The 22,005-nt window shown below is 38.1% G+C and overlaps 1 protein-coding gene across 9 annotated transcripts in view; it reads left to right on the top strand.

Moving 5' to 3' along the window:
• The window catches only part of MCF2 (MCF.2 cell line derived transforming sequence), a 79,114-nt gene that overhangs the window by 42,785 nt on the left and 14,324 nt on the right, over positions 1-22,005 (top strand). For all 9 annotated transcript variants that reach the window (XR_012493309.2, XR_012493308.2, XM_088794722.1 and 6 more), the window contains 10 exons: positions 342-379; positions 3,757-3,845; positions 5,329-5,395; positions 6,102-6,217; positions 6,331-6,400; positions 8,183-8,275; positions 11,838-11,930; positions 12,740-12,865; positions 13,919-14,140; positions 20,784-20,876. Coding sequence is in view for 7 of the 9 variants with exons in the window: in XM_088794722.1 (XP_088650848.1) it covers positions 342-379; positions 3,757-3,845; positions 5,329-5,395; positions 6,102-6,217; positions 6,331-6,400; positions 8,183-8,275; positions 11,838-11,930; positions 12,740-12,865; positions 13,919-14,140; positions 20,784-20,876 (1,007 nt within the window). In the remaining 2 variants the exon portion in view is untranslated. The remainder of the gene's footprint in view (positions 1-341; positions 380-3,756; positions 3,846-5,328; positions 5,396-6,101; positions 6,218-6,330; positions 6,401-8,182; positions 8,276-11,837; positions 11,931-12,739; positions 12,866-13,918; positions 14,141-20,783; positions 20,877-22,005) is intronic.

Below are 22,005 nucleotides of genomic sequence, written 5' to 3'. Positions count from 1 at the left end.
GTGTCAGAATGAACACTAAATCTGCAAATAAATTATGAGTACTAACACCTACCTTCATGCTTACTCGGCAGTCAAGCAAATGTTGATGAATGAAAGGATGGGTGAATACGTAGGAAAATCATAGTAAGAAGTTGAAACCAGACAGCTAAGCTTAACCATTCAACTATTTTGCATAGTGTGATTTAAAAATCTATATAATCTATATAAATATAAAAATCTAAAAATACTAATATAAACACATTGGAATATTACTACTCTATTTAATAAAGATGCATGTATTTTTATTAAAAGTGTTGGTTTTAATTCTGGTTTGAAATTCTTCTTTCATATTTCTCTCCCAGGGAAGAAGACTTGGAGACAAAATCAGAGCAACTTAAAAGTAAATATCATTAATTAATTCAAGGTTGGCTTTATTGCTGTAGTTGCAGAATCAGTATGGGGCCTTAAACCATATTTTAATTCACTCAGCCATTATTGTGCGTTTGAAAGCCTATTTAATTTAAAAGAAAAAGCTGCTGCCACATTGTGTCTAATTGCAGTACTGGCATCTACCCAGATGTGTGAGCAGTGTCTCAAGTCGGCTCAAGTTCAGAAAAATTTCTGTAGAATATCTCATATAAGTTCCAGCTTCTTTGTCCCCACCCTACCTCAGAAAACCTACATAAGTGTTACACCTTTTTATAAAAGGACATTTCTTATGTAAGTGATTCCAGTCCTGCAAGTATGAAGCATGGACAAAGGACAGGTTCTAATGGACCAGACTCTGGGCTCAAAAAGGCACCTATTTGTATCTTGATAGATACACGATTCATTCTCAGTTATCCATGATATTCTGGTATCTGCAGAGAGTAACCTCATCATAACTGCAACACCCTATGTTTTCTTTGTTCCTTTTTTTCCCCAGTAATTTTTTAATTTTTCAATTACAGTTGATATACAATATTATATTAGTTTCAGGTATATAACATAGTGATTAGACATGTATGTGACTTACGAAGTGATCAGTGATCACCCCAACATGTCTAGTTCCCATCTAACACCACACATAGTTATTACAATATTATTGACTATATTCCCTATGCTGTGCTTTACATCCCTGTGACTCTTTTGTAACTACCAATTTGGACTTCTTAATCCTTTCCCCTCTTTACCCATCCTCCCAACCCCTCCCCCGGCCCCCCAATCTGGCGACCATCAAAATGTTCTCTATCTATGAGCTTGTTTCTGTTTTGTTTCTTCTTTTATTCTGTTCTGTAGATTCCACATGTGAGTGGAATCATATGGCATTTGTCTTTCTCTGCGTTACTGCACTCAGCTCAGTACCTTCCAGGTCCATCCATATTGTTGCAGATGGCAAGATTTCATTCTTTTTATGACTGAGTAATATTCCAGTGTGTGTGTGTGTGTGTGTGTGTGTGTGTGTATCACTTATTCTTTATCCATTCATCCATTCAGGGACACCCAGGCTGCCTCCACATCTTGGCCATTGTAAACAATGCTGCAATGAACATGGATATATGGATGCACATGTCCCCCAAAGTAGTTTTTTCAGTTTCTTTGAATAAATACCCAGAAGTGGGATTTCTGGGTCATTCTTTGTCTCTTGTTATAGACTGTTTTAAAGTTTGTTTTGTCTGGTATAAGTATTGCTACCCCAGCTTTTTTGTTTGTTTGTTTGTTTGTTTCCACTTTCATGAGATATCTTTTTCCCATTCCTTTACTTTTAGTCTGTGTGTGTGTGTTTTGATCTGGAGTGAGTCTCTTGTAGGCAGCATATAAGGGTCTTGTTTTCTTATCCATTCAGCCACCCTATGTCTTTTGATTGGAGCATTTAATCCATCTACATGCTCTCTGTGTGTTCTTGATGGTAAATAAGGACAAGAACATACTTCCAAGAGGCAGTTTGTCATAATGATACAGATTGTAGAGTTAGACTAGACTGCCTGGCTTTCAATCCCAGTTCCATCATTTGGTGGCTGTATAATCTTGGGTAAGTTCTCTGGAACTCAGTTTCCTTATCTATAAAATGGGGATAATAATAGAACACCCTCATCATGAAGTTAGTGTAAGGATAAATTAATCTAATATTTGTGAAGAACTTTGAATAATGTGTGGCAGATGGTAGTATTCTAAATGTTTCATACAGTTGTTAACAGGCTAGTACTGAATGGCCTGTACTGACATGGCTTGCCCGGTTATCATGTTGTACAGCCACAACTGGTTTCTGGAAGGAAACAGGCTGAATGCCGAATTTCATAGTCTTACATGTCTTTCAGTTCTAGTTTCAACTCGTGACTACCTTAACATTTCACTGTGTATATTTATTCATTTGCGTATCTCCAGGAAAAAAACAATAGGCAGTTGTGACTGTACATTTTCTTGGTGAAATCTATAGCTAATGAACCCAGTTCCAAAATGCACATATTCTTCCAATGGAAGTTAATTTGCCTGGTCCTTAGGTATTTAAAAGCATAAATTTATGTTTCAAAACTTTCCAAATTTGTATTTTAGAAATCCCTTAGGAGTAAATGGTGCATACCTATCTGTCTTAATTTCAGTATTAAAATGAGGATAACAGTTGGTACATTGAGCAGACATAAATCAAACACTCTCAAAGAGGGAGCATGATAATGGTGGCGGACCATACGCTTGACCCTGTTTCATCACTAGATATGCAACTTGGGCCCTGTTGCTAAACCTCTCTGACCCTCAGTGTTCCCATCTGTAAAATGGGGATAAGTATGCCATAGCTTGCAGAATTGCTGTGTAGATTTGATATAATGTGTGTTAAGCAGCTAGGACTGTGCCTGCACAATATATAGAAGATAGTCAATAAATGTTTGTTCCTTTTCAAGTGTATTTGTAATAACTAGGTCATATTCTGTGGAAATGCTTTTTAGCTGATAGATTCCGTATTTCATTTTGGGTGCCGTGCTTCATTTTGTTACAAAGTAATGCTATATGTCCTTGGAGTTCAGGCTTTTTGCTCAGCTCAGCTGTCCAGTACAGCCAGATCCCTGGAATGCACTTCCGATGCTTCTAAAGCGCAAATAACCTCATTGTGTGATAAATCTCATGCAGTTGACTCGGTAAGGCAGTCCAAGTCCCATAGAGTCTGTAAAATAAGTCAGCAGTTTAGGATCAGGAGGTCACTCGTCACTCGTAGCAACAACTGACTGACAGGTGGCAGAGAGCAGAGACAGATGAACAGGTTACAGCCATTTCAAGAAACAGTAGACAGTTCTGCACATTTTATTAGCCCTGGAGTTTATCTTTAGGTTTTTATCGTATCATTCATGTTCACGTTCGATGCCACTGAGTCATTAGGGAAAGGGTCAGTGATATTCTGTATCCTTGGTTAAAGAATTCAATGATTCATGTAATATTTCCCAGAAAGGTTTCTATCAAAACTCATTAAGGTTAAAAAGCCATTATGGTCCTTCATTTATAAATTTTAGTTATGTGGACGATCAACTTTTTATGAATTAACATCATTTCCCCCAAGTGCCCAATAAATGAAACATTACTATGTAAAATAAATTCTAACTGTATGTTAAGTCTGTTCTCTTAGGCAACTCAAATCATTTTTTACTAGTACATACCACAGTTATTTCTGAAAAAATAATCATCATAGTGTTAGTTTTCAATTTATCTGAACAGTTAGGACCTAGAGAAAACTTAATTTGAGCGAAATTTCCTTGAAGAAGATCTGTACCTACACATATGCTCATTTAACTTATATTTTCATCATTTCAGATTGAAGTGGTGCATGATTGTCGGGAGAAGAACAGCTCTGGTCAATCCTCCAGTTTGAACAATGACAATAGCTTGGATGTTTTAAAGAAGTATCTTTTATTTATTAACAGACACTCATATACACATCTACCAGTAGGAGTCACTGATTCAGTGTTCAGGATCGACACGTTTGGCATTTTGAGTTCACACAATGGGGTTCTACTGAGTGTGATGAAAACAGCACTAGAAGAGGTGTCAGAAATGGGGTTTAGGCCTGCCCAACCTGTGCTCTGTTTATGTGATGTGAAGTTAACTAGACCTCTGCAGAATCTTAGTCTCCTCTTTCGTAAAAGACGGCAGAGTGAATAGGACAGGGTTCCCGAAGCTAGAAAGGATTATGTAGACATACATTATTATTTCTAGATATTAATAATCATTGTTTTCTTCACTTTTATAATATTATGTTAATATTCCAAACATAAGAATACTCACCTTTTAAATTTTATATCACAGAGGTGTAAGTAGCCAGTATTTTAGAGCAAGGTGTATGTAGACATATATACTGGGGGTGCCAAAAAATGTATACAAGTGGACACTTTGGTCAGCGTTGCTCAGGCAGTAGTTCACCATAATCAGAAGTGTCTGGACGCTGATGGTAACACTTTGAGCACCTCTTGTCATTGCAGAAGTCAAACGTGACTTGTATTCATTTTTTGTTACCAGTATATATTGAGTATTACATTTGTAATACAGTTTTCCCTTCTTAGAATGTATATACATTTTTGGCACCTTCTGTATGTAATATATATATATATATATATATATATATATATATATATATATATATATATGTATATGTATATATGTATATATATGTGTATATATGTGTGTGTATATATATATATATATATATATATTCAAAGATTGTTAAATGTTAATGCTTTAAAGGTTAAAAATAAAAGTGGGGCCAAAGGTAGAAGTTTAATTAAAAGGTTACTTATACTGGAGAGTTAGGAAATGAATTTTAAATTTGATGTCAGTTGGAAATCACATCAGAAGGAAAATGTATTTTATTTTAAAGAGACAGTAAGCAAAATTACTACAGAAGCTTAAGTATGATGTGTACTTGGGAACACCAGCTTAATAAATCCGCTTCATGTCTTGGAAAATTTCAGAACATTACTGGAAAAAGGGAAAAAAATGTGCCTAAAATGCGGATATTTCTTTTTGAGAGAGAGGTAGAAGGAGGGAATTATAGCTCAGAAACCGTGCTGTCCCCCAAAATTATTTCCCATATTTTTAGGAATAGAGTTTGTGAGTTTTTAGTAAATTGATTCTTAAGCTTAGTGAGTTAGAGGTAAAGAATTTTTTCATTTAAAAATGACACTTGAGCCCTGCTCCCCTTTCTTTTAAATGTATTTTAGAGTTTTATGGATGGTACTTTTTTCTATTTTGATGATAAAACCAAAACCATTGGTAGTTCCTGTGCATTAACAATTTTTACTTTAGAGAGTTTATACTGGTGATAATTGAAACATTGCAATACAATTCTAAAGCAATAAAATACTGATAAATATGGTCTTTTCATTTTAGCCATGTCCTAAATGAGCTGATACAGACTGAGAAGGTGTATGTTCGTGAGCTGTTCACTGTTTTGTTGGTAAGGGACTCAAATTGTATTTTGCCATCTTTTCCCGAATGCTCCTCTGCTATGTTTGTTAGGAAGTGTTTAGGGCAGTCTGCTCTTTCTCTCTCCTTCCTGGATTGTCACATGGCAGCAGTGGGTATTTCTCCAATAGTCAGAGGTTGCATGTCTGTCAGATGTGTGTGTTCAGGTTCTCCCTCCGGAATGAGAATTAATGGATTCATAATTTATTACAGAAAATAAGCTGTTTTCTTAGGGATACAACAGATTGTTCTAACTATTCCCAGGGTACTGTTTAGAGGCTGTGATGTACAGAACTGAAAAGGGGAGAAAAACGATCATTTCATACAAATGTTGTAATATGAATTTGGTCTGAAAAAACCTAAACACTTATTGCTAGCTTAAGTAGAAGTTAATGACTTGTAATACAATTTTTTGTACTTAGTTTGTTTTGTTTCCTACATTATAAGTTACCTGAAGGCCAAAGAGCTGTCACTTTGTTCTACCCATTGAGTGGAAAGCTTTCACTTCCTTGGCCTACTTTCTGAAAAGAAATAATAATGATAATGGATAATTTGGTGAACTAGGTTTGAATGTTAAAATTACAGACAGCTTCACCCACTAACCCCCTATACATTTTGCTGTACCTACACCTTTGGTAGCCCAATCAAATGTTAATATGGATATTTTTTAAATGAATAAATGCATTTATTTTGGGTAGGGCTATAGAGCGGAGATGGATAATCCAGAAATGTTTGATCTTATGCCACCTCTCCTGAGAAATAAAAAGGATGTACTCTTTGGAAATATGGCAGAAATATATGAATTCCATAACAAGTATGTAATTGTTAAATTGAATTTTTTTCATCATATTGTGTAAAGGGTTATTGACCAATTTATTATGTTTCACATAAAAATATGTAATGTTTTTTTCTCTGAAATTTTCATAGCCTTTTCATGAACAGTCTGGAAAACTGCATTGACTCTCCAGAAAGAGTGGGACCTTGTTTCCTGGAAAGGGTTAGTTCAATTATTATTTTAAAATATGTAAATATGGACCACCAAAATAGCCACTCATTGTATAAGGACAGATTTAGAGACAAGGTAGGTATTGTTTTTTATGTCTTTATGTTCTTGGAGGAGACACATCACTTCAAGTATTTAATGCTAAACCAGGTTTTGTTACAGAAACTGGTGTGAGCGTGCAAACGGCCATTGTATTCTGTGCTATCAAATGCATCAATGGCTCAGCTTGCAACCACTGACCCCTGGGTGATCCCAGGAGTCCAAGGACCATCCTTGCTATGAAGCTGTGAGAGTTGGGATCATCTTAGCACAACCATTCTTGGCTTGGTTAATTGTTAGCCTAGGTGATTCCTGGTATTCCCCTTTAATACATGTAAAATCTTAGAATCAAATGTAGTCTGGCTTTCAGACCCAAGGCATCTATCACAAGAATGCTGCAAAACGGAGAGCTGTCGGTTTTTCTTATTCTCCGAGATCATTCTGGGAGGCTTGTTTCTCCATGTCCCAAGAGTGTACTTAGTACAGTTGATTTTCCAGGCTTTGTAATCATACTCTCCTCCATTACAGTTTCCTTTCAGAACATTCTCTGCTTATCTAGTTCCTCCTGTTCCTGAAATATCAGTTCTGCCTTGATTTGAGAGTCAGTTTGCTAGAGGTGTTTATTGAAAGCTTCCTAATAGATACCTTATCTCAGCAAGTATTCATGGAGGGAGAAACTAAGGTTAAGAAAGAATTGTGTGTTATTACCTTTCTCAACATACCCTAACTTGAAACACATTTAAACTATGACCAAATTCTTCCCTAACCAATAGCAATCTCTCTTTCCTTTGGACTCTCGTAGGACTTAATGACTGATACTCATTGGGGATTTTACATTTTCTATGCATCTTTACATATATTCATAAATTCTTTCTCCAACTCAATGGAAAACTGTGAGGCAGGGTCCATATCCTATATATCTTTGTACCTCTCATAAGATTAGCAGAGTTCCTGGCAACCAGTAGTGGTTTAATAAATGCCTTTTGATATGCTCATTCATTCGACGCCATCTACTGAGAACCTACTATGTACCAAGCACTGTGCTAGGCAATGCGAATACTAAGCCCAAGACTATTCATGGAGAAAAACAGGGAATCCTATGTGTACAGTGTGAGTTGTGCTATGTTAGAGATATACAAAGGGTCCTGTAGGATCCAAGAGGTGCATCTTACATAGACTAGAGGTATAAATGATGGCTTTCTAGAAGACATGACTAATGAGATGAATGTAAAAGAGTGAACAGGAGGCAGTCCATTCGCTAAGCATCAAATAAATATTCCCCCGGGGAGAGAAGAGCATGAGCAGATGTCTAGTGGGGTATGGTACGATGGTGATGTCCCAGTGATCAACCAAGGACCTTGGTTGGAAGTTAGCTACGAGGTCACTCACCAGGAAACCAAGTGACTAACAGCATAGAAACAGCAGAATTCTTGGTACCCTGTTAACTCATAGTTATGAAAAAAATGAGTCTGCTTTGATAGTACATTCAGAGAAGGCTTTTTTCTCCCTCTAACTCTTGAACTTGGTAAGTGGAAGTTATGCAGTTACTTGGGTAATTATGTGTCCGTCTACCGGGACTAATGAGCATGCTGTACTTGGACTACAGAGAGGGCTCCTGACCAGCTGTCAGTGTGGCAGCCCGTTTAGGCCCCATTCCCTATAATGCTTAGCCTTTCTTGATCAGAAAAGCACATGTTCACAAATTGGTAATACATTTGAATTTGCTTTTTATCACAGAAAGATGATTTTCAGATATACGCAAAATATTGTCTGAATAAGCCCAGATCAGAGGCAATTTGGAGGAAGTATTCAGAGTGCGCCTTTTTCCAGGTATAGTAATTATTCAGGTTTTGGATCTACTCTTTCTGGAAGATACTGGGATACTTTTTATTTATAAATTCATTTTCTACTTTAAGTAAAGTATATATATATGTTATATATATATATATATATATGTATATATATTGAAGAGCAATTATATATATAGAGAGAGCAAATATATATATATGAGCAATTCACCTCTCCCCAGAACACATGCACACACATGCACACACGCTGCTTGGAGAGACAACCACATTCAGCTCTTTTAATGTTGGTGAATATCATTTTGGAGATTCTGTTCACCTGTCTCTTGCATAGGCTCTCTGGTTTCCTAGGTGTCATATATTTCTCTTTCTTGTTTTACTCACTTGATTGGTGGAACACATCCTCCAGTAATTTTACTGAGAAAGTGCATGGTAGGTAAAAGTTTTTGAGAGGTTGCATATCTGCTAATGTCTTTATTCTACCATAACACTTGATTGCTAGCTTGGCTGGGTATAGAATTCTATGTAGAAATAATTTCCCTCAGCATTTTGAAGGCATTTGCCCCATTGTCTTCTTCTTCTTCTTTTTTTTTTTTTTAATTTTTATAAGAGTTTATTTGAGCCAAACTGACAACATATGCCAGGGAGCAAGATCTCAAATGCTCCCTGCCCCATTGTCTTCTATCTTCCAGTGTAGCTGTTGCAAAAGTTGATGTTAATTTGGTTTTTGTTCCTTTGCATGTGACCTAATTTGTCCTCTCTCTAAAAGCTTACAGGAACTTCTTTTATTCTCAGGGGTCTGAAATTTCACAATGCTGTGCCGTGATTTTGGCACTATTTTCATCCATTATGCTAGTCTTGTGGTGATCCTTTGAATTTGGAACCTCTTGTCCAAATTCACTTGGATTTTTTTTCTTTGATTCGCTCCACACGACTTTCTCGGTTCTCTCTTTCTGGAATTCCTATTTTACATCTGTTGTATCCTGGGCCAGTCCTCTAATTATCTTATCTTTCCTTTCTATTTTCTGACTGTCTTCTTGCTCTATTTTCTGGAGTTTATCTTCCAGTCCTTCTATTGAGTTCCTGCCGTTATGTTTTTAATTTTGAAGAGCCTCTACCCTTTGTTGTTCTCTCAGTATTCTTTTCAATAGAACCCGGTTTTTGTTTCATGTGTTTGTTTTACTTATCCATATGAGGATAATAATTATAAGTTTTCCTTTTTAAAATAGTTTTATCCTCCCTCCATAGTTTCTATTATCTTTCAGATTGTTTTTCCTTTTCTTCATTTTGTTCCTGTTACTCATATTAGATATTTTCTTCAAAGTCTAATGATACATATTTGTCTACTTACATTAGGAATAAGCACTAAAAAGCTCATTGGAAGTTGCCTGGGCATATGTGGGTTTATTGACCATGTTCCTTATTATTGGGTGATTTGTCTCAATCTGTTTCCTTGGGGGGATCCCCAATACCTGTATCTTTAGATCCTTTCTTTCAGACTGCTCAGTCTGCTACCTGGTGAATAAGGAACTGGCTGCCAGTGTTCTTGTAGCCAGGTGAGGAGAAAAGGCTGAGAGTCTCTCATTTGGTACATACATATTCAAGTAATCTCTGCTTTTAATATGGTACTCTGCCCTCATCTGGACCTAGTATTCCCTAGTCCAAAGGCCTTCCGTTTTAGTCTTTTCAGGTAAACATCCGTTCTGCTATGCGGAGGGAGAGGCAGCCTCCCACTTGTGCCCAGTGGCATGGCTTGCTGCTGCTGCTGCTGCTGCTGCTGCTGCTGCTGCTGCTGCTGCTGCTGCTGTTGCTTTTAGGTTTTTATGCTCACTTAATTTGGGGGAGGCTAATAGCTTTTCTGACATGTAGTTAAAATACCATAAAACTGATCCATTTAAAATGTACAGTTCAATAGTTTTACTGTATTCACAATGTTGTGCAACCATCACCACAATCATTTTAAGAATATTTTCATCAGTCAAAAAAAAAACACCATGCCTTTTAGTAGTTGCCTCCCATTTCCTCCCTCCCCTACCCCCCAACCCTCTGCACTGACTAATCTGCTTTCTATAGATTTGCCTATTCTGAACATTTAATATAAATGAAATCAAGAAACATGTGGCCTTTTGTGTTTGGCTTTATTCACTCAGCATAATGTTTTTGAGGTTCACCCACATTGTAGCATGTGTCAATATTTCATTCCATTTTATGGCCAAATAACATTCCATTGTATGAATGTTCCCCTTTTTATTTACTCACTCAATCATTTGATGGATATTTGGGTTGTTTCCACCAGTTGTGTACAAGTTTTTGTGTGGACATGTATTTTCATCTCTCTTGGCTATATACCCGGGTGTGAAATTGCTGGGTCGTACGCTAACTCTAACTTTTTAAAGAACTGTTGTTTGCCAAAGTTGCTGCACCATTTTACGTTCCTCCCAGCACCATATGAGGGTACTGATTTCTCTACAACCTCAGCAACACTTGTTAGTATCTAATTACTTCTTAACAGTCTTTCAACAACCATCTTTTTTCAAACCCCGCCTTCATCTCTCACTTTCAGAGGTCCTTGATGTCTATAATTCATTTTAGAGGGGAAAAGGTGTTCTATAACATAAATTGAGGTGTTCCCTGGCTTTTCCCTCTGCCAACTTGAAATTTACTTTTCTGGAGTGCGCTCGGTTTGGTTTCCAGTTTCCAAATTTTGTCAACGATTTTTCCTCTCCCATCTTTGTAACGTTGGGTTTTGCCTTGTAAAAATAACTTTTCCATCAGTTTAGTTGGGTTTCATGAGTGAGGAGAGCTAAATGCATGTATTGGTCCACTATCTTTAACTATAAGTTGAAAATTGTTTGAATTAGATTGTATATTGGATTTTATCCGTATTCAGAAGGGGGTCCTGGATCTTACATAGGTATATCTCCTCCCACTCCCTTTGTGTTCTGCACTTCCTATACGCACATTTCATCCTATCCAGCCCCCGTCTTGCCCTACAATGTTCCCAGGACCCAAAGTCATAACCCTTATATTTATAGTGGCACTGAACCAATAATCAAATGAAATATAGCACCAGGTGATGATGGTTGTATTTTTCTAGTGATATTAAAAACAAAACAAAACAACAAAAAAACCTCTTCTCATGCCCAGTCTGATTTATATTCAGTATAACCTATTTCTTTTCTGGTCCTTGGGCTGTGGAGCTGAGTCTTTTGTTAATTTTCTTGGATATATTGAAGAACTTTTTAGTTATGTTCATCTATTGCTTCATTCATTCTTTCATTGCTTTCTAGTCATTCATTGCTTTCTCACCTTGTAAGCATTCCAGAACAACACAAATTTATATGTTAAAACTTTCAGTCTTTGAAATTTTGGAATTTTCTACCTTTCAAATCCTTGAAATGTTTACTGTAGTTTTTCAGATATACTACCTCTAATGGCCATACCATATGTAACAGCGATTTTTCTGGTAGATTTTCCTTGAAATGTTAAGAAACCTGCATGCATTGGGTCGAAATCAATGAACACTTGCCATTTTTACAGGTATATGTCTTAATTTAAATTTATTGGTAATTATATTTGAATGACAGGAATGTCAAAGAAAATTAAAACACAGACTTGGTCTGGATTCCTATTTACTCAAACCAGTGCAACGAATTACCAAATATCAGTTACTGTTGAAGGTAAGTATATTGAGCATTTGTTTCTTTCTTTACTTATTTCTCGGGGTCAGATGTGCCAAAACCATTGAAAAGGAAGTAGCTGAATAGAAAGCACTAGAAATAGGTGGACTCCATGACTGGAAAGGCTGAAGTTGGCAGTAGAATCAATGCAGTATGCTCCTTCGGTTCACTGCAGCTATGCGAGGGCTGGAGGCATAAATGTAAAGCTGCGATTATCTGGCATGTTGTTAGCTATTTAATTACCCGTGCAAGTTATGTTGACATATGTATAGCGTTTACTGCAGAACTTTTACTGTTGTTAAAAAGAGGTAAACAAATATTTCATACGGTTTTGCGACTGTTATTTCATACGTCCTTCTCAATGGAAAGTGAAGATGACACATCCCTCATGTAATGTGAAAATGCTGTGTTAAGTGTAAGTACAACATAGCTTGTTTTAAAATGTATTTTCACAGTGTTCTATGGCATATGCATAATGAATAAAACAAATTGTTGTATGTAGAGGACCAAAAGGTGTGTCATTGCTTTAAAAACTAATCTCTAGTGTGTCCTAATAGCTGTTGTTCTTCAGCTCCAAAAGCATTGAATGCCATTTGCTTTATACAATTTAGTCAACATGCCATTTCTTCTCCAATTTTGACATTGTTATTAAATATAGTATTAATGTGACAGATAGCATATGAAAGAAACCACTCAAAAAAGTGACGTTATCTTTGGAGTCCTCCTTGAAAGCATGTTGACCAAAATCTTATTCATTTTCTCAAGCTATTAATATCTGCCTAATATTAATTCTCAACTTCTAATTATAGGAGCTATTAAAATGTAGCAAAGGCTGTGAAGGATCTGAACAATTAAAGGAGGCACTTGACACAGTGCTGGATTTACTGAAGTCCGTTAATGACTCTATGCATCAGATTGCAATAAATGGGTATATTGTAAGTAGATTTTAATGATTGTTGCAGTTTTAGGGGGTAAGCATGTTCACGTCCCTTTCTTCCTCTCCTGGAACCAATTGAGAAATAAGAAGAGGTAGACAAACAGAGACCCAAATGTCTGCATTTTTACTGATAAGTGGAGAATTGCTAAGTGGAGATTTGGCTTCCGATCACTAGCCAAATGGATTTGTGATATTCCCCTTGTCCCCAACAGCTTATCCCCAAGTCCAGACCTTGGGACATCCTGCTTGAGGGAATGTTTGGGTCTTCTAAGGAGACACTTTATCCCAGAAATGCTCCTTGCCCCTAGTCCAGGATAGATATGAAAGAAAAAGATCAAATCTTTAGAGTTAGCTCCACCCAGTGGGGAAATTGGGACTGATCGATGTCACTCACCAATCAGGATTGAGGAAGAGATGGGCAGAGTTATCCTCTCTAAACTACCTGCACACGGACACAGAAAGCCAGGGCAAAGGAAGTTTTTAACTATGTGACATATGGCATGTTTTAATGTAAAAAGTTAGAATGAAATTTTAAAAACTGTATAAATTATGCTTCAGGGTTTTAGTAGTTAAAGCGAATGTGGGGACAGAGTCCCAGAGAGCAGTTTCCGGGTTCTCAGCCTCATGTGGAAAGGTGCTGGCTCAGTTATTAGATGTCCATCAGCTGTAATCAGATGGCCATCCTCTGTGGCTGGGTGGCCGTCAGCTGTAACCAGTTAGCTATTAGCCACTAATATAACTGCCGTGGTATGCTAGGAGGTTGGTTGGTTAGCTGGCTGGTTGGCTGGCAGACAGAGAATCCGATGGCAGGTTGCGGATCGTGTGGCTCCTCCTTCCTGTGTCTCCAACCCAGCCGCCAACGAGAATATAGTGGTATGACTCCCCTACCTATGGCTCCGTGGGTGTTCCTTTTTGGCCTCACCATGTCCTGCGTTGTTATGTGGGGAGCAGGAGCAGAGACCTTGCATGACAACGAAACACTATAATGTTGACGTCGGGAATCCGAATGTAGCTCTGCCTTGTGCTAATGAGTTTCAATTTTCCATCATAGGGAAACTTAAATGAGCTGGGCAAGATGGTAACGCAGGGTGCATTCAGTGTTTGGATTGGACACAAAAAAGGTGCTACAAAAATGAAGGATTTTGCAAGATTCAAACCAATGCAGCGGCATCTTTTCTTGTATGAAAAAGCGATTGTTTTTTGTAAAAGGCGTGTTGAAAATGGAGAAGGCTGTGATAGATACCCGTCCTACAGTTTTAAGCACTGTTTAAAAGTAAGACTATTTGAATTGGCACATCACTTTGTTTAAATGAAATCTTGTTTTAACTGAGGTATAATTTACGTATAACTTTATATTAGTTTCAGGTGTACAACATAATGATTTGATGTTTGTATGTATTGTACAGTGATTACACTCAACTAAGTCTAGTTAACATCCATTACCACACATAGTTAAACATATTTTTCATGTGATGAGAACTTTTAAGATCTACTCTCTTAGCAACTTTCAAATATACAGTACAGTGTTACTAATTACAGTCACCGTGCTGTATGCTACCTCCCCGGCACTTATTTGTTTTACAGCTGGAAGGTTGTACCCTTTGACCCCCTTCACCTGTTTCGCCCATTCCCCCTACGAAATGTTGAGTAGAAGTCTTATGTAGAAGTCAGTTAAAGCAGAATTTCTCTGCCAGAAATGAGTGAGTGAGGGCAGAGCTTTGTTTCCATCCTTTCCTCTCTCACTCCATTCTTAGGCAGTCCCCAGTGGGGCTCCCTAGTGTCCTGCAGAGCAAAGTTTGAAATACTAAAGGGCAGCCAGATACTAAGTGGTTGGAGCGCTGTGCTCATAAGAGCAAGGTCCCGGTTCGATTTCACATGGGCCAGTGAGCTGCGCCCTCTACAGCTAAGATTGTGAACAACAGCTTGACCTGGAGCTGAGCTGCTGTGAGCTGCCGTGTGTGGCCAGCAACCAGCACGAGTTGCCGAGAGTGGCTTGTGGGCAGCCTACTGGCTCAGCTGGTTAGAGCACAGTGCTCATAACACCAAGGTCCCTGTTCGATTCCCACATGGGCCAGTGAGCTGCGTCCTCCACAACTAGACTGAGAACAAAGGCTTGACTCGGAGTTGGGGAGGAGGGTGGGGAAGAATGAATGAATGAATGAATGAATGAATGAATGAATGAATAAATAAATAAATAAGGACAAAGAAATAATAAGTGGCCCAGGCTCCCCCGAGCACTCTACCAGTGGTCCTGGGAGGAGGTCTTGGTCTGGGTAGCAAGGAGCCTTTATCGTACAGGAGACACAAGATGGAAAGAGTTTCTTCCTTTTCCTAGGTACAGTTTAAAAATGGATACGTGCTCAGCACATCCCCACCTTCCGTTTTTCTATCTCTCCTCCATTCCCCAGTATCTCCCTTCCTGGGTGTTCAAAGCCATCTACATGTGAATCCTGTCCATACTCGTCCTGCCCTATCCTTTGAAATTTCTTTATTTCCTCCTATAACCTAAACTACCATTCTGTTCTAGTATTATTTTGGTATTAAAATGAGACCAGTATTGTTTGAGGAAGTCCAGTGAAACTCCCAGCTGGTTTTTACATTTGACAAGAGGATCTTCCAGTTCACACAAGTCTAAATGGTGAATTTGATCTTTTTTTTTTTTTACAGCTAATTCATTTTATCTTTCAAGTTTTAAATTGTGAAAGCAAGATAGCATTTGTTAGAGAAAAATTTGGGAAATAGAAAAAATGAGAAGCCTCGATTCCCCAACCTCGAGCATTTTAGTCATTTTTCACGGGCCTGTTCTTTTATCGTTGTCATTATTACTGTGTTTGAGAACTGATGCAATTTTCAGCAGCAGTCATCAAGGACAGGTGGTGTCCTGAGATAGGCTTGAGGTGTTTGTGTCTGGAGGCTTCTCGATAAACAGGCCGCGCTGTTCCTGATGAGGTTCCTCACCAGGGTTAGGACTTCTTCCTACTGTCCACTTCCCCTGCTTCCCTTCTGAACCCACAGAAGTGTCACCACTTCTTTATAACCCTCACTGTTTTCATAACAAATGCCCAGTTGCTCCTTTGATGTTAGCAACCCACCTCCAAGGCTCCCAAATCTCCAAGGGTCTTTTATGTCTCTAATAAACATTGGTTGACAATCAAGAATTTGTAACTGGTCTCAGACAGCATTCAGATCTCCTGCTGTCTGTATACTGCTTTCCTTGGGAAGGTACTTTACCTTCATAGGCGTGTTTGACCCAAATCCATTTGGTTCACTTTTTATTTGTGGGGTGACCTAGTTAATACTTAATGTAGTGTTTCTGGTTTGTATTGATTTTGCATTTTACGTTTAATTTGTCACAGTGATGGACACACCAACACAATATTTCTAGGGTACATTAGAGTAAAGAGGGACTGGAATGAGGTAATAAAGTCATGAGAATTCAAACTACAATGGTCACCATGGAAACAAGATGGGATAGCTGCAAGAAACATTTTGATGGAAGGTAGACAGACAGGCTTGTTGGTTTACTAGATACAGGAAATAAATAATATCTGGTATCTGGAGGGGAAAATATCAGTCTTATTTTTCTTTTCTTCCCCAGTAATTCCTAGTAATTTTTATAAAAAAGATTAGTCAGCGATACATGCAAGGAATTAGACCAGGATTACTAGGAAATTGATGAGGCCACTGATAGAAAAAGATTCAAGATAGGCTATTTCTTAAGCCTCACTATGCTTACATTCTCTTCCTTACCTATGATGAGATTCGAGATTCCAGAATTACATAATTGCTAGCATTACTAGTCAGTGTGTTAGGTAACAATTCGGGTTACTGGTTTCAAATTCCTCCCCTCGGTAGAGAGGATCAGTGCAGATGCTTTCTATGGCTGAGCAGCTTCTCTGTCACTGTCAATAGACTGTTGCCTTGACTTCATCATTTCAAACTGCCATTGTATTTTCTAATGATCATGTGCTGTATTTTAAGTCGGCCACTTCTATGCTGCAAAGGGTGGTCCCTAAGGTTAGTCAGATGGAGAGATTTGAGTTGTTTAGAGTCTTCAGCCCATGCATTTATTATCACCATCTATTTTTTCAATGTAACAAGCATACACATAGTGCTTACTATGGGCTAGGAACTTTTTTTTTTTTTAAAGGAGGGAGCAGCTCACAGTGGCCCATGCGGGAATCAGCAACCTTGGTGTTATTAGCACCACGATCTAACCAACTGAGCTTCCCATTTTGAGGATGGGAAATCATACGTTCCAGACCCTGACTAATTTGCCCAAGAGCACATAGCTAGTAAGTGGTGTAGCCCAGCTTCAGACCCAGGCAAATGGCTCCAGAATCCATGCTGTCAATCACTGCCCCACGCTGGGAGGCCTTGTTCTTCATTCTTTCATTCATTCCTTTCTATTCCTATTCTCTGCACTTACCTCCTCTCTGCCTCTGTAGCAACCATTCTAATTCATTTGATGTATATTGTTTAGTTTGTGTGTTCTTGTTAAATGTATACTGATGTTCTGTGCACATGTAGTTTTAATTTATATAAATTGTATTCTGTTACAATTCTCATTTTCTTTATTTTTTTAATCTCAGAAACTGTTCTCAAGGTACAGCCATGTTACTGATTTATACCCAGTATCTTGCTTCTAATGCTTCAGCACTTAAGCCTAGCTACATATTTTTGTAATGTGATTCATCATCAATTTCGTAATAATACTAACCCAAGAAATAACTAAACTGTCCCAGAAACATAAAAGTCTTAAGATTGGTAGTTATTGGTTATAACCCCAGAGTTCTGGACCTACTGGGTAACATTTATCAAGATAGTTAATATCTTCACACTTCCCTCATGACAGAAAATTAGGTTAGAAGTTGGGGCCCTGAGCACTTGACACAGTGAGATAAAATGTTTTATAATAAAGAAGATGTATTCATAGCTACCAGGAATCATCAATGAAAATATGAAGGGTAAGGCAGAGACCACAGCTAGGGTGTAACTGTAGAATCAGCCTCATTTTACTCTATATATTATTTATTGTGTAGTATATTATATAACTACTCATATAGTTGTACCTTTTACTCTGCCTCTAGGTTCTAAAACTGAGTAAAGTTCATGATACTGTGAACATTTAATAAGTAAAGTAGAAACCTTTCAATAAAACCTTCATATTTTGTTGTTTGAGAAAATATATATATAATCCACAAATTATAAATGGTTATATACCAGTGGATCACTTGTAATGAATTGTTTGGAACTGAGAACAATATTCTCTGATAGATATAATGGTTAGATTTCCAGAGTAACTTGAAAAAGCTCATTTAATCTATAATGATATGCTAAATGTGTGCAATGAAAAATAACGAAAACTGTTGCAACTCAAATGAGGGAAAGTTTAGAAAGCAAACTTGTATTTTTTTTTAAAGGGAGAATGTACAAATTTATTTTTTTAATAAGATTTACCATTTCATTTGGTTTGTCTGTCTTTTTTTTTTAAAGATTTTATTGGGGGAGGGGAACAGGACTTTATTGGGGAACAGTGTCTACTTCCAGGACTTTCTTCCAAGTCAAGTTGTTGTCCTTTCAATCTTAGTTGTGGAGGGTGCCGTTCAGGTTCAAGTTGTTGTCCTTTCAGTCTTAGTTGTGGTGGGTGCAGCTCAGCTCCAGGTCCAGTTGCCGTTGCTAGTTGCAGGGGGCACAGCCCACCATCCCTTGCGGGACTCGAGGAATTGAACTGGCAACCTTGTGGTTGAGAGCCCACTGACCCATGTGGGAATCGAACCGGCAGCCTTCGGAGTTAGGAGCATGGAGCTCTAACCGCCTGAGACACCGGGCCAGCCCGCAAACGCGTATTTTAAAAAGCTCACAAGCACTTAATGCCTATTGTTTAATCCTATATCAACTTTATAAAGTAGGTATTCTTCCCATTTTATAGTTGAGGAAACTGAAGTTCAGAAAGATTAAGCAACTTGCATTAAGAGACATAGCTAGTAAGTGGTAGAGATGGAATTCCAACCCCAGCCTCTTGGACTCCACAGACCTTGTGTTTTCCATCTTATCATGCACTGAAACAAAATCAGTTTAAAGATTGAGTATGAGGTTATTTATCTTAAATCCTGATGTTTGAGCAAAAGTAGGTTAGTTAGAGTGGTTGAGTAGGAATATAAAGATATTTTGGGGGTTGGCTGGTTAGCTCAGTTGGTTAGAGCACAGTGCTGGTAGCATCAAGGTTGCCGGTTCAATCCCTGCATGGGTCACTGTGAGCTGCGCCTTCCTTAAAATAAAATAAAATAAAATAAAACACAATAAATAACAATTCTTTAAAAAAATATATTTTTGGACGTTCTGAAAGTAACTTATGACCACATTCAGGGTAGATGTCACAGGCTCTTTCATTTACATGTCATTTCATTTCTAAGCATAATCCCTTTTCTTTTCCTTGATAGGGGGACTTCACTACCACTACTTTTAAGCTCTTCAGCTCTAATTAGGGTCACTTTGGGGAGCTCGTGAATGGAACACAGAGTGAGTTATTCCTTTAGATAATAAACTAGGCAGGAATTGGAAGAAAAGAGAAGGTAGAAGGGGACTAAAAGAGAAATGCGTGTACAAGGGAGTGAAATTTCTCAAAATGGAATGAACCCCACTATTAGCAGCACAAGATGAAAGAAAACGGAAGAAGAGGTTGTGCTTTGTATAATCATAGGGAGGAGAAGAAAAATTGTGACAAGGAAGGGACATTGTGTATAAAAGTTTCACTGGCTACAAGAAGACAGCGGTCTCCCATGACTGATTATTTGTTTTCTTGAGAGGCCGAGAGATTAATGGAAATAGAGGGGGTCCTTGCATGCCTGGCCGGTTTCCCCTGCCCCATAAATTGGCTGTTTATAAGTTGTAGGGCTTCTATAGAGATAAGTAATAATTTGTAAGATTAACGTACTTGGGAAATAATTATTCAAAATAAATACTTAAATTAGTTTTGGGTGACCTTTTACACTGATGTTTGATTACTTTTACTTCTTTTTTTAAAATTAAATTTATTGGGGTGACAATGGTTAGTAAAGTTACATAGATTGCAGGTGTAAAACTCTGTAATGCATCACCTATATATCACATTGTGTGTTCACCACCCAGAGTCAGTTCTCTTTCCATCACCATCTATTTGATCTGATTACTTCTACTTCTTTGTTTGACATAATAATTTGTTTTAAGAGTATACAGTTAATTTAAAACAGAATTTAATCTTAGATGGACCACTTAGATGTTCAGATTCTTTTTCTTCCCCTTTCTTCCGCCTCCTCCTGTCCCCCACTGCAGTTCAAGCCGTTGTTTCTCAGTCTAGTTTTGTAGGACACAGCTCCCTGGCCCATGCTGGTATTGTGAGCTTTGCGCTCCCCCCCCACCCCCACGGGCTGAGGCACTCGGTTGCCAGCTCACCCCAGCTCTCGCCGGCTGCTGGCCGCTCACTCTGGCTGCTGGCCACTCATGGCGGCACACGGCAGCCAGCGGCAGCACACGCCAACCTCCGGCTGCTCACAGCAGCCCAGCTCCAGGGAGAGCTGTTGTTCACAATCTTAGCTGTAGAAGGCGCAGCTCACTGGCTCATGTGGGAATCGAACCAGTGACCTTGGCGGCGTTAGGAGCATGGCGCTCCAACCACCTGAGCCCAGATGTTCAGATTTATAACCTTTGTTTCAATCACTGGAATGGATCATGTAATCTCTCCTATAATTGCATAGTTCAATGATAATATGTAAATAGTTCTGTGATAGAAATATCACTTCATATTTTTTGAATATGATATGTGTATTTTGCCCAAGTGAGAAATTCTATTTCATTTCAGGTATGATGGGGTAGATTTAATGTAATTTCATGTTCAAAATAAAATGCTCATGAAAATTTTGACTTATATTTTGTAGATGGATGAAGTTGGAATCACTGAATATGTAAAAGGAGATAACCGCAAGTTTGAAATCTGTTATGCTGGGAAGGAAGAAGTTTATATTGTCCAGGTTGGTCATATAAAAATTATTGTAGAAAGCATAACCTGCATTAAGATACAAAAGTTTGAATTCACAAACAAAAATGGTTTTGGGTACACTACAAAAGTTCTCATTCCTTTCATGTAGGTCACTTAAATATTTTGTTTTTATTTTTTGTGATGTAGTTAAACATTTTTTCAGAAGCATGTGTTTTCTTTAACTTGAGACATGCCTATGGTGCTGTGTAGGGCTTTAAGTTTTCGTAACTACACTAGGAGATTTATCAACAATAACTGATAGCCAAGAGCTTGGCAGGTGCTTCTCTTTCCCCATGAAGTTTCTGCAGTTCCAGATTTATAACAGTTCTGAGTTCCTCTTGGGCTCAGCATTCAGAGATTACCAGATTACGAGACATGGTGATGTGATGATTCAGATTTGATCATGGTTAAAGCCCTGGCCAGATGTGCTGTAAGGTCTAACCTGTTAAGGGTAGGGGAGGCAAATGAGAATATTGCAAGGGGATGTTGTCATTTCCATAATTCTTTGTGTCATGACTTGTGACAGGTAAATGTGCAGTTTTTCTGTTGAGGGTACCCAAAAATATGTTTTCTTTGATTGAGATATAAGATGTCTTGCTATCTGTTTAACAAACTTATTTGGTAAATAATGGGAGGATATTTAAAGAACGTTGCATGCTAGCATCAGTTATCAAGATTACTCTGCAATAGGGCGGCCGGATGGCTCAGTTGGTTAGAGCACGAGCTCTCAACGACAAGGTTGCCGGTTCAATTCCCCCATGGGGTGTTGGGCTGCGCCCCCCCCCCCCCCGCAACTAAAGATTGAAACTGGCAACTGGACTTGGAGCTGAGCTGTACCCTCCAGAACTAGATCGAAGGACAATGACTTGGATCTGATGGGCCCTGGAGAAACACACTGTTCCCCAATATTCCTGAATAAAAAATAAAAGATTGCTCTGCAATAGATTATGTTTTCAGAATTAAACATAAAATATTTATACCTGAGGTGCCAAAAAAGCATATACACATGACTTGTATTTGCCTTTTATTGTCAGTATATATTGAGTATTACAATTTTAATAGTTTTTTCCTTTCTGAAAATGTGTATAAATTTTTTTGGCGCCCTCTATTTTTAAAAGAAC

Source organism: Rhinolophus sinicus, chromosome 18 (genome assembly GCF_057876585.1).
Source record: "Rhinolophus sinicus isolate RSI-liver-muscle chromosome 18, RSI-T2T, whole genome shotgun sequence".
Lineage (NCBI taxonomy): Eukaryota > Metazoa > Chordata > Mammalia > Chiroptera > Rhinolophidae > Rhinolophus > Rhinolophus sinicus.
This window is presented reverse-complemented; position numbering and strand designations above follow the sequence as displayed.